This window comes from Ammospiza caudacuta, chromosome 3, assembly GCF_027887145.1.
Source record: "Ammospiza caudacuta isolate bAmmCau1 chromosome 3, bAmmCau1.pri, whole genome shotgun sequence".
NCBI classification, from domain to species: Eukaryota; Metazoa; Chordata; class Aves; order Passeriformes; family Passerellidae; genus Ammospiza; species Ammospiza caudacuta.
In genome coordinates, this window is record NC_080595.1 from 4,917,967 (window position 1) to 4,931,194 (window position 13,228).

The 13,228-nt window shown below is 48.3% G+C and overlaps 1 protein-coding gene across 1 annotated transcript; it reads right to left on the reverse strand.

Moving 5' to 3' along the window:
- Positions 1-137: 137 nt before the first annotated feature.
- On the reverse strand, positions 138-7,965 carry LOC131556029 (GDNF-inducible zinc finger protein 1-like). The gene is made up of 7 exons (XM_058802413.1): positions 7,756-7,965; positions 5,264-6,175; positions 3,834-4,688; positions 2,874-2,968; positions 2,206-2,373; positions 1,514-1,671; positions 138-660 (listed from the first exon to the last, which is right to left on the reverse strand). Exons 2-7 carry the CDS (start codon positions 6,172-6,174, stop codon positions 469-471), a joined length of 2,379 nt encoding a protein of 792 aa, XP_058658396.1. The 5' UTR covers position 6,175; positions 7,756-7,965; the 3' UTR covers positions 138-468.
- Between the last annotated feature and the right edge of the window lie 5,263 nt (positions 7,966-13,228).

The window sequence follows — 13,228 nt, forward strand, 5'->3', positions numbered from 1 at the left end:
GCGTGTTGCTAGGCAACGCGGCCTACACCGCCCCCGACTTTGGCATTCCCAAATCCCGGCGTTTTCCCCTGGGAAATGCGGGCGAATGAAGGAGGGACGGGCTGGGCAGCTCTGGCAGCTTTATTAAAGGAGGAATTGGTGATTTACAGCGCTGTGTTTGTACAAACACACACCCCGCCCTGCCCATTCCCAATGGGATGCTCCCACAGCTTTGGGAAAAATAAATCTCTAGACAGATGCAAACATTTCAGTGGAATAAATACCCTCATGAAGAATTACCCCTTTAGCACCACCAATGCAGCTCTCAAGGCAGCTGCAGTGACCATTGGGAATGATTCCCTCCATTCCAAAGAATAACTCCCACCATTCTGCCCCCAACCACCCATTTTTGGGTTTTTTGGGTTTAAAACTGACTTTATAAGTACAAAAGGGAGGGGTCAGTGCCCCCGGTGTCCCCAAGCCCAGGTGTCACGTGTGCTGTCCCTGCTTTAACACTTCCTGGTTTATAAAGTTTGGACGGTGGTCAACCGTCCAAATTTCCGGCATGGGATCTCCTCCCGGATGTGCTTCCACTAAAGTCTCTATTTTGGACCAGTTGTGGTCTTTTTTTTGTGTGAGGTCAATCAAGAAGCTTCTCCAGTGAGCATTCCGGTCATGGATCTGGGGAAAACAAAAGAGAGTGGGACAGGAAAACAATTAGATCTGATTTTTAACTGCCAAGTGTTTAACTAAATCCAACAATTCTGGGATAACTCCACGATCCCGCGCTCCAAGTCTCAACTCGAACACAAACAAGGCTCTTTTGCCAAATCCGTGCTGAATTTCTGGCTCTGCTGCCATGGAATGCATCCAAAATCAGCTGGAATTTCAGCACACAGGCAAAATATTGACTTGGAGCTGGAAGGGAACCTCCTGTTCTGTCTGTGCTGTCACTTCCAGGACCTGGAGGTCTCTGGGAAGAGCCGAGCTCAGCGTTTTCCAGCGGTACGCTCGGAATGTGTGAATTCCTGGTAACGTGCAGCACGAGGTTGAATAAACTATGGTGTTATGAGGCTGGAATGAGGGTTAAAGCGTTGGATACTCTGCAGTTAATCCATAAAAAAATCTAAAAACCCAAGTCCTTCCTCAAATGCATTCATGGAATCTTTTAGAGAAAAAGATCTCTGAGATGACGACCACCAGGAAGTGCTGTATCCAGTCACTCCCAAGGATGGTGATCCTTCCCCTAGGGCTGGGAGGTGACAGCATTGCTCACCTCCAATCCAGCAGCGGGAGCTGCTGTGCTGCTGGAGCAAAATCCCACCAAGTTCAGGAGAAGATGGCGGCTTTAAGATGGTAGTTTTAAGATGGCGGCCTCAAGATGGAAGCTTTAAGATGGCGGCTCACCGCCCTGCCCTTAAACTCATCCCTAGCACAGCCCCTCCTGAAGGCTGGAAATTCCTGCTGCCAGGATGGCTCTGGCAGGCTGGAGGTGGCACTGAGGAGGGGGAAGATGCCATGGGGGATGTCCTACCGCCACGTGCCGGCGCAGGGTGGACATGTCGGTGAAGGGCCTGTCGCAGGCGCGGCACTTGTAGGGCTTCTCGCCGGTGTGGATGCGCTGGTGGCGCCGCAGAGCTCCCTGCTGCGTGAAGGCCTTGCCACACTGCTCGCAGAAATAGGGACGGGTCTCTGGGAATGACAGGGACAGCAAAGGGTTAGGGGCACTTAGGAGAGAGCAGCTGGCTCTTTCCTGAAGTGTTCAAGAATGGATGAGGCTTGGAACAACCTGGGAGAGTGGAAGGTGTCCATGGCAAGGGGTGGAATGAGATGACCCAAGGTCCTTACAAATCCCAACCATTCCATGATAAATATTTCCCAATACCTGCCAAGGCTACTCTGTAACTCCATCCTCCACTCCGAATTCCTTCAGCTGCACAATCCAGGCCTCAGTTTTCTAGGACACCACGCAACGCTCCCATGAGCCCTGCTTCCCAAAGGAATTTCCATCCTTGGAGGTGTCCAAGGAAAGCCTGGACGTGCCACTCAGTGCCCTGGGCTAGTGACAAAGTGGAGATTGGCCACAGTTTGGAATCCACGACATGGGAGCTCTTTTCCAAGCTCAGTGATTCTGGGATCCCCTAATTCAGCAATGGGCTGGAATGTCCCCATGCACACTGGGAAGTACCACAAAGCCACCGTTCCTTTTCCCAGCCTTGGAATTACCTGCGTGGACGTTGCTGTGCTGGGCCAGGGAGGCTCTGAGTCCGAAGGCTTTCCCACAGACCTCACACCTGTAGGGTTTGGCTCCCAGGTGACAGCGCTTGTGGCACTTGAGGTACTCGTTGGTGGCAAAGTGCTTCCCGCACACGTCACACCTGAAGAGCCGCTCTCCTGAGGGAAGAGAAACTGGACATTGGGAATTCTTCCAGGGGAATTCTGTCCTTCAGAGTCAGTCTGCAAATCACAGAATTCAGGCTGGAAAAGACCTCCAAGGTCATCGAGTCCAACCAGTGCCACATCCAGCTGTCCCCTGAGCACATCCAGGCATGGGGACTCCATCCCATTCCAATGCCTGATAACCCTTTCTTCCTGATATCCAACCCGAACCTCCCCTGGCACAACTTGAGGACATTCCTCTCATCCTATCACTTGTACTTTGGGAGCAGAGCCCAAATTCCCCTTGGCTCCTGTCAGGGAATTGTGGAAAGCAACTAAGTCCCTCCAGATTCTCCTTTTCTCCAGGCTAAAAGTCCTTCTATCTCTACAAATTCCTTCCTGGTACTTGGATACTCTTCCATGAGTCACAGAAAAAAAAAAAGGGCATTTATTTAATATCTCAGCAATAAAATAGGAACGGCATAGGAAAACCACCTGGAATACTGAATTCCCACCTGTGTGTGTCCTTTTGTGGCCGGTGAGTTTTCCTTTGTCAGCAAAGGAAGCGCCGCAGTCCTCACAAATGTAGGGCTTCTCCCCAGTGTGGGATCTAATGGAGAGAAAGCACCAAAGATCAGTAATTAACTAGGTCTTGATCCCTAAAATACTGGATTTGAAACAATGCTTGGGTTTTAAATGTAGTGGGAAAAGGAAATTCTGCTCCCTCAGAAAACAGAATGTTTCCAGGTACAGGTGCTACACTCCAGGAGTAAAACTCCCATTTAAAATTTACCTTTTAAAATTCAAAATTCCCATTTAAAATTTACCTTTTCATTGCTTTCAGGCCCTAAAAAATCCATCTTTTTTTTCGCAGACAGCTCAGAGCATGGGAAAGGAGAAAGCAGGGAAAATAACAGAAAATGACAAAGAATCAGAAAAATCTGAGCATAATGTTTGGTCTTAACTTATTCCAACCTAAACAGGATGATGTCCAAAATCATTCCTGATTTTGAGCTGTCAGGACAAAGGATTATCATCAATCTTGCTCTGGAGAAAGATGGGAAATTCCATGGGATGATTCACCCTCTCCCGGGAGAGGACACATCCACAAAGACACCACCAGGGAGCAACTCATCCTGTCAAGCTCCAGCTGAGCGGCGTGGATTTGGAGTTGCACACAGAGATGAAATCCCATGGCAATTCCTTGCTCTGAGGGCAGGCACTGCTCAGGGTCTATTTATCTCCAGGATCCCTGACTCACTCTTCATCACTGAGGGCCATTGTGGGATTTTAGAGCCTGTCCCAAATGACGGATATTCCGTGCAAGTTTGGACAGGGTATCCATGTCGAAATCCCGACCCTGAGAGATGCAATGTGGAGCCAAAGTCTTTGCGTAAGGGAATTAATCACGGACCCCACTGAACCCGATATCCCGGAATATAAGGTGCAAGGAACGTGCATGCCTGGAATCTGACCTGGTATGGATCTTGAGCTGGGAGGGCTGAGCAAACCGGGAGTGACACACGCCACACTCGTAGGGCTTCTCTCCAGTGTGCGTCCGCATGTGGAACACCAGCGCCGTGCGGGAGCTCAGGATCTTGCCGCACACGGAGCACAGCGGCCGCTTGGCCCTGCCCTCGTGCTTCCGCATGGAGTGAGTCCTCACATCCCGCTTCCTCTTGAAGGTGGCCTGGCAGAGGCTGCAGGAGAACCTCCTCTCCTCGCTGTGCACGCAGGCGCGGTGCTCCTTCCAGCTGGTGTGGCTGGCGAAGGCCTTGCTGCACACCTCGCAGCGGTACACCTTGCCAGGCAGGCTCTGGTGCACCTCCCGGCAGTGATCCACGTATTTCTTCCGCGAGACAAACTGCTCCTGGCACTTGTCACACTGGATGACATAGATGGATTTCTTGTTGGCCATGCTTTTACTGGCCTTCTTTAGTTTAAATCCCTGTTCGGGTTCTTTGCTGTCCTTCTCTGTTGAGGCTTCATCCTCATCCTCCACCTCAGAACATTCCTCATTGTCCCTGCTTCCTTCAACTTCTGAGTATCCTGTGTTATAGTCTCCCTGCTCCTCGCCCTTCACACTCATTCCACCTTCATCTTCATTCCCTCCTTCAGCTTCCTGGGATTCCTCTTGCTCCTTGCTCCTTGCTTCAGCAACAGATGGATTCCCAGCATCTTCCTCACACCCTGAGGTTTCTGGTGTCCCATCCCAAGTCTCTCCATTGGGATCTTTGTCACGGCTCATGGGGTTTGGACTATGTGTGGGTGGAACAACCATCCAATAGACAGGCAGGAGTTTCCTCTCTTGCCCAGACTCATGGATTTTCCTGTTAAAAACGGAGGACAACTTCCATTAAGTTTAATTGAAACTTATTAACTGTTTAATTGTTCCAATTCAGGCCCTGGGGGAAAAGTCCTTTCCTTTGAATTGTTCCTCGCACCATTTAAGAAATTCCCAGCGTATTTGGAAAGCCTGAAAATAGGGAGATTTTGGGAAGAGTTGGACTGGATAATTAAAGAAAATTAAAATGACTCAGTTCATTAAGATCTGTATTTTTCACCTGACCAGAAATGTAGGATGGACTTTTCCTCCCAGGCCATAAAATTACTGATTTAAACCAAAGGAAATAGAGATTAAATGCTCAGATAGAGACACAAAATTCCTCCTTAAAACCCCAAATCTGAGGATTCCAAGGAAATCTGGTTGCACAAGTCCCCCTTAATCCAATGGGAAATTGCCTATCTAGGAGACCTCAATCCACTCATCCGCACTGCAGGGCCAAGTAAAAAATTTCAACACACTTTGAGTCAGCTCCAAGGAATTCTGGAACTGAGTCAGGGAGGACTCCAGGAATGATTTACCCTGGAATCCCAGGGAAGGGCATTCCCGGGAATGCCGTACCTGAGGTGGGAGGTGTAGGCAGCCCTGTGGGTGAAGCTGGCGGGGCAGCGCTGGCAGCGGAAGGGCCGGTCCCCGGTGTGTGTCCGGATGTGCACGGCCAGGCCGCACTTGGAGCTGATGGCCTTGTCACAGTAGGGACACGCCTGGGATTCCTGCTTCCCCTCCTGCCCCCTTTGGAGGGAATGGCCATCCTTGCTTTCCAGGCTGGTGATATCCACACCCAGCCTGGCTGGGGAATGTAGCTTGTTGCACTCGGGCTGCTTTGCCGGCCTGGATTTTGGGGCTGGAAAAGCTGTGGCCTCCTGCTCCAGGTCTCCTGCTTGGCCTCCAATGGACTCATAGCCTGGCAGCAGCTCCTTATGTTTCTGCCTATCCCAAAGTTTCCTCTGCATGGGAATTGCCACGACCTGGGAAGAATTCCTGGGGTTCTCCTCTTGCTGGATACAAGGCCACTGCGATCCCCTGTTTTCACCCCTCTGCCCTTTCAGGTGGAGGCTCAAATCCAAGCCCTTCCTGTCCTCTGCCTTCACTTCCTCACAGATATCAAGCAAATCCTTGCATTCCAGCCTTTCTGCTATTTCCTTCATCCTCTGGAGTTTTCCCGCCTCGATCTCCACCTCTGCTGTGTACACGAACTCCAGGAAGGAGGTGAACTCCTCGGTGTAGATGTCCTGCAGAGTCACCGTGCACTTCTGGGTGTCCAGCATCTCTTGGTGCAGGAAAAGCCCCTTGAAGTAATTGCTGGAAGCTGCCAGGACGGCTTTGTGAGCCAGGAATTCCTCCTGAATTCCCAGGTGCTGGGTGAGGACCGTCACGTCGCACAGGTGCCCGAGCCGGTACAGGGAATGCAGAGCCCTCAGGAGGTTGGGAGCAGCAACCTTGGACTTCATCAGGATTTTCTTCTTCTCCATCCTGCCAGAAGAAACAGAAAAATGTAGAAATTATTTTTGTATCTTTCCATTCAAGCCCAGTGGAATTCCATGCCCTAATTCCTTGTTCGCCCTTCACAGGTGGAATAGTAGAACCACTGAGATTGGAAAAGACCTCCAACCTTTGATGGAGCACTGCCATCAGAACTAAACCATCTCCCAGGAGCAGGAAATTGAGGGAATATGGGCAAAAGAGTGTTTCTTAAATTCTACTGGAAAAGGATTGCTCACATCCAGATTCCTACTGGGTAATTCCCACAGCCAGCAGGGATCTCTGCAACGCTCCCAACCCAACACCTGCCAACCATTCCCGCATGGAGACACAACCCCAGCACACTGGAAGCAGTGCAGATCCCGAGGTTCAGCTCCAAAATCCACAGGAGCTTCCAGCCCATCTGCTGCCTCCGTGTTTTCCAGCAGGAAATCCTGGTTTGTGTGCAGTGCTTAAAGAAATCAATGAGAGCAGCACGTGCTAATTTCCTGCTGCTCCTTTGCAAGATTCCCATCTGCGATAAGACCCCGATCCGTGCTCCCATGAGAGCTCCTCTAACACCAGGATCTGACATGGAGCCCGATGGGAGAGATAAATTCCAAGATCATCTCTGAGTTCAGCTGCTTCTGGATTAAACCCCCCCAGCAACTGAGGCATCTTTCCACAAATCCATCAATTCCCACCATTTTTTCCTTCAGCAAAACCCCTGAGATTTGTATTTTCTGTTCCCACTTGGAAGCTGATCTTTAGTTTTCCAGTGCTGCCGAATCCTTAAGTCTCCAAAACACTCACTCCAAGGATTTAAACAAAATCCCCATTTCCTCCTCATTTTATGAGTTTGTTTATAACTTCTTTCCAGCCTTTTCCCTGGCAGTTTGCGAATAAATACTTTAAAAATGTGCACACGTGTGCAAGATTTGCAGAAAGCATAATTAATCCAAGAGATTATTTGCAAAGACACTTTAATTGCAGCAGAACTGATGCAAAACTCAAACCATATTTCAATTCAATTACAGAGTTCCTGATGAGGAATTGGAATCAGCGCAACTGGAACTGGTACAATTCCTTTAGAAAAATAAAGCCCAGCAGTGGCCTGAATCTATGAGAAAATATTTTTATTTGTATATTTTTATAATGTCCATTTACCTGCTGGAAAAATTTCTATTTTATCCCCCTGAAATCTTCATTTATGAAGATAAATCTTCATTTATGATGTTTCAGAGCATCCCTATTTATCGTTCAGGATCAATCTCCATTTATCCCCCCAATCTCTATTTATTCTCCAGGAAAATCCCTATTTATGCTCCAGGAAAGAAACCAAACCAAACCAAAAAACCAAGCCAAAACAAAAACAAAACAAAACCAAACAAACCCACACAAAAAAACCCCCCCAAAAAAACCAATAAAAACAAACCAGCACTCAATTTGCGCTCCAGAAAAACCTCCATTTATGCTCCAGAGAATTTCCATTCCCCCTCCAGCAAACTGCTGGCCAAATTCCTCTAAAAATCCTAAAGTTTGGGGTTTATTTTGAAACACAGAGCACTTGGATTTCTCCCTGCCCACGTTACCTTCGGGACCCCCGTGCAAAGGCTCCTCCCCCGAGGAATTCAAGGCTGGCCCAGCACCGGCGCTCACCATCCTTCGGGAATGCCGCCGTGCCGTGTCGCTCCTTTTACCGCTGGCACAGCCGGGATCATTTTCTAGATTTTGAATGCAGCCACAAGATTTTTATCCGTAGATGTGAAGCGCTGCGAGGAAAGCAGAGATAGGGAATGTTTATCCCAGCGGCAGGCTCAGCGCTCCGAGACACGAGGGGTCACCTGTGCGCTTCCGGAGGCGGCAGCAGCCGGGAATCGCCTCCCGCCCGGCAGCAGCAGCCCAGATCGCTCCCGCCGCTCCCGGGGGTGATTCCCGGTGCTCCTGGACTCCATCCCGAGGGTCCCTCCCGGCCCCGGCCCCGGCCCTCCCTTACCCCACCGCCGCTGCCTCCGCCGGCTCCCGCCCGAAAGCGCCATGGCGGCCACGGCCTCAGCGCCTCAGTGCCGCCGCCATTTTGAGTGAGGGCAGGGCGTTCCCACACAACTGGGGATAAAACCTTTAAATCGTGCCTTAAATCGACCCGAATCCCTCCCTCCCCCAAAAAAACCCATTCGCAAAATGACCCGTTTTGGAAACAGTTTGTTTTCACGCTTTCAAAAAGCCGGGTTTTATGAGGTTAAATGACCTCAGTGATGCGTGTCCTCAGTTTGTTGGGGCAGCTCCTCAGGCTCTCCCAGTGAGGGTACTGGGATATCCATGAGGGTACGGGAATATCCATTGTGGATACTGGGATATCCGTGAGGATACTGGGATATCCATTAGGATACTGGGATATGCATTGTGGATACTGGGAGATCAGTGCCTGTGAAAAATGCCAGCAAAACTTTCTAACATAACACATATAATATTAATTTTAGTATTTGCAAAAAGCAAATCATAAAATATAAATTTTTCACAGTGCCAGTGTTAAAAGAGATGTTTATATAAACCAGTATAGAGCTCTGAAATTTAGTGGGGTAAATCCGGGATTAGGACAAACACAAGGTCTCCCTGTTTCTTCCCACTGGTGATCCCATATTCCTGTCCGTTATCACATAAAATAATTTCAAGGTGGGCTACCAAGCACTTCCAATTTTTTCCCAAGATAAATTCCTCTATTGAAGCATTTTTTCCCACTTAAATGCAGGTTTTTAAGTCTTCACATTTTAACAGCTTGAAAAAATGTTGGATGACTGTAATTCCCCGAGGAAATGTAAAATAAATTCCTTCATAAAAAAATAAATCAGGAAAGGCAGACATCTGTGTTATCCACGTTTTCAGTTCTGATTATTTTGTTTGTAGCCAGGGAATGTTTCTATTGTCCAGACACAGCTCTTGGAGCGGGAAGAATGAGCAGCAATATGAGTGATCCGTGTTGAAAATGTCAGGATAATATTCCTGTATCTTCGCACGAGGGAATGGTGTTTGCTTTTCCTTTATCGGAAAACTGGCGTGCTCGGCAGCTCTCACCCAAAGGAGTTGGGAAGCTCCCGGCCAATTTAGTCTGAATTCCACAAGGATGGAGGGAATTTCTGGATACACTGCTGGGTTGTATCTGTGTGTCCCACATCCCAGGAGGGGTTTTCCCAAGGCTGGATTTCGCTCTGCTCTTTGCCACCGGTTTTGTTTCTCAGGAGATTCACTTGATTCTCCAATGTTCCATGCGCTTGGATGCACTTCAGGGGTTCTCTAGAACCCATGGAATTCTCCATGTCTCTCCTGTGGGGGGAGAGAAGGAACAGCATCATAGCTGCTCTTTCCCAATCCCTAATTTTGCAATTTCAGCAGAAGGGATGAAACATGTGGGAGGCAGCTGTGAGAGATGCCAGTCCCAGGTGTCCTGTGGTGAGTGAAGAATTCCAAGCGCCGGGATGGTGAAATAAAACAACCTCTTATGCCAAAACAACAAAATCCAGGAAAGAATTGGAGCCTGGGAACTCAGATTTTATCTGGGCACTTCCCTTGGTTGGGAGTGGAGAGATACCTTGGGCTTTGATTGTGCTGACTAAAACCAGGAAAAGGGGAAAAATTGGGAGTTGGCTCTGCCAGTCAGGTTCTGCTCCTGATCCATCAGGCATTTGTGGCTCAAGGTCAGCCAGGACATCTCTAGCAAAGCAAAGGATGAAAGTGTTCCCAAGTCCCAGGTTCCTTCCCCCTGGAGCACAGCAGGAAGCGGTGCCAGGGCATTGGTGATTTTGGCTCTTCCCAGCAAAGCTGGGGGACATTTTGGAGCCCCCCCAGTGAAACATCCCTGTATGTTTTCCCTGGATGGGTATCCCTTCCTTACAGCTCCACCAGAGGATGCTGCAGGCTTCAGAAAGAGCTGCCTGGACTGTAGCCCTGCTCATCCCCTTAAACCAGAGGAATCCGACCATGGATATCAACCATGGCACTGCAGAGAGAGCTTCCAAAAGCCTTTTCTCAGGAGCCAAGCAAACCTCCATATCATCCGTGAAGCATGGGCTAAAAATGCAAATTCCAGAGAAATTCCTGATGGAAAGCACAGAGCAGCCCTTGCTCCGTGTGTCAGCACCGAGCTCTGCTTAGCCTCTTGTCCTGTTCTCCATAAGAAATCTTGGCATGGGATTGTGCTACAAATCAAACATCTCACGGTTTCTCCCCCTCATGTTCAGTCTCAAGGAGAAGGAGTTCTGTGTATCCTGGCAGAATGCTTCCAAGATACCGGTGTCACTTGAAAAACACGGGAATTGAGGGAAGTCTGTGTGTGTTTTGTCTGAAAAGGAAGATTTCAGAATCCTAAAAACCAGCAAAGTTTAATTCCCACCAAGGTTCTGGTGGAAAAACCTGAACACCAGAGCAAACCAAGGTGGAACAGGAGAATACCTTCAATACCAGCAAGTCCAGCCATCAAATTCCAAGATCATGGAATGGTTTTTGTTGGAAGGGACCATAAAGATGATTCAGTCCCACCCCCTGCCATGGGATACCTACCACTGTCCCAGGGTGCTCCAACCTGGCTTTGGACACTTCCAGGGATGGAGCAGCCACAGCTTCTCTGGGAAACCTTTACCAGGGCCTCCCCACCCTCCCAGAAAAGGATTTCTTCCCAATACCCCATCTATCCCTGCTGTCGGGCAGTGGGAAACTATTTCCTCTTGTCCCTTCATTCCAGGCCCATGAAAATAATCTCTCTCCATGTTTCTTGTAGCTCCTTCAGGTCCTGGAATGCCACATTTGGGTCCTCCCAAAGTTTCTCTTCTCCAGGCTGAACACTTGGAGCTCTGGAACACCAATGACTTTTATGGATTGAGGTAATAAATGAATTAAATAAAATATAATTAAATTTAAAAAAAATAACAAATCAGTTAAAAGCCCCTTTCACTCTTCTGTGTTCCCTGGGGTTATGGAGCGAACACTTTGGATGCCAACTCCGTGTCCCTGATGTGGGGACACATCCAAGAGTCACTGGAAGGGCTCCCACCAAAGTCAAGACCCCAGTTTGGGAAGGTTTCTCTGGAATGAACTTGGAGCCAGCTCAGCAGCACCCTGGGCATGAAGGAACACAGGATTTTGGCTCTGGGCTGTGAATTCCGGACGTTCCCTTTAATTTTTCTCGGGATCTCATTCCTGTGTTAGTGGTGTTTGTGATAGGATGTATTCCCACAGCTTCAGGGCAAGAGGGAGTGGGGCTGCTTTGGGATTCATTCCCTGCAATCCTGACCCTACACTCCTGACAAGTGATGTGTTAGGGCGATGGAAATCCAAATTCTGGGAGTGTATCTATGATGTTTTCCTTCTGGCACAAAATAAATCCTCAGCACAGCTCATTTACTTGTTTATCACACATTTTTAAGCTCTTGGCACTTGGCAAACTTCTTTTCCTTCTTCTCCCAAATATTTTAACCCCTGCTAAACTGTGGGCACCAAACCCAGAAGTTGCCTCTGGAAGCAAAGGATTTTCCATCACAGTCCATGGATACTGAAGGCCTGATCCATGTATTTTTAACTCCTTAACACTCCCCAGTCAAGCCCAAATTGAAATTGTTTTAATTGATTTTTAAATAGTTGAGTTCTGGTTGAACATTGAAATAGGTGAGTCTGGGGGTTATGGAATATCCAAAAGATCCTGTTTCCCCATCTGGGGTCTGGAAAACAGGTGGATAATGTTTAGTCTCCAGCTAATGGACAGGATGTTAATGCTTTTCCCGCTTGGAAAGGAGCTGCCTCCTGTTTAGTTACAGTTCAAAATAAAACAAATACTCCATTAGCAAAAGGAGGTGGGAAGGAAAATCCCTTTTTTTGCTCCCCTCTTCTCCACAGGGTTCCTTCCAACTCAATATTCCGCAATAAAGCTGTACAGAATGCAGAGGATCCCAGGGAGTAAATTCAGATTAGCACCTTGCTGCCAGCCAGAAGAAATCCAGCAAAACAACGCCCAAAGTTATTCCTAATGGCAAGAAAAGAGGGAATTCCTGCCAGATTTACTCTCCTGGTGTTCCAAGACTCCGATTAAAAGAGCTGCCGATTTCATGGAGGTGATTCCGGACAAATTCCAGCTGATCCCAGCTGTTCACCAGGGAAAATTATAAGGAAAATAAATCTAAATACATCAGATTAAGTGATGTTTTTCCAACAGCTGGCTGTGTTTTTCCGTTGTTCCCCAGAAAGCAGCATTCCCTTGTAAGATCCCAAACTTCATGTCCTCCTACAGAAGCCTCTTGACTTTTAGCCACCAGAATTATCCCAAAATTTTTTTTTAATGTAAATATCTGGCTTCCCAGCAATAATATTTTTCCCTCGGTGTTTATTTTCCCTTATTGCTGAGCGCTCACCGTGGTTTGCGAATCTAAATTATTTGGGGGAAAAGCAGGAATCTCAGTTTATATCTGCGTCCTGAGCCTGAGTGTTTTCAGGGAGAGTATTCCTGCCTCCAGGTGCTCCTGCAAGGATGAGAAAATGCCCTTTTTTAGTCCAAGTTTGGGTGTGGAATCTTGGCACAGGAATGACAAAACATGGAAGGAGCAGCTGCCTGGAGAAACAAACACCTGGCAAAATATTTTGGGGAATTTCAGGATGAGTCATCCTGGGCCTTGCTGGGGAAGCTCAGCCCCAGCTGCAGCTCAGGAGGTTGCCTTTAGTTCCACAGAATCCCATGGAATTACTGAGGATGGAAAAGACCTCCGGGATCGTTGTGTCCAACCTGTCACCCAGCCCAGGAGTGACACATCCATGTATTCCTTAGACTCCTCCAGGGATGGAAATTCCAAACCCTTTTGTGCCGTTCCAATCCTTAACAACACAGTCCATGAAGAAATTCCCATCTGCCTTCATCTCTTATTCCATCCAGGCCTGTTCCAGGGTTCCAAATGTCCCTGGGTGATTCCAATGCTACTATTCCATTCCATTAAGAAATTCCTATCTCCTTCATCTCTAGGAGTTCAAGGACACTTCCAGGAGTGAGCCTCCAACCTTCCCGGGCAATTCCAACCCTTTTCATCATGA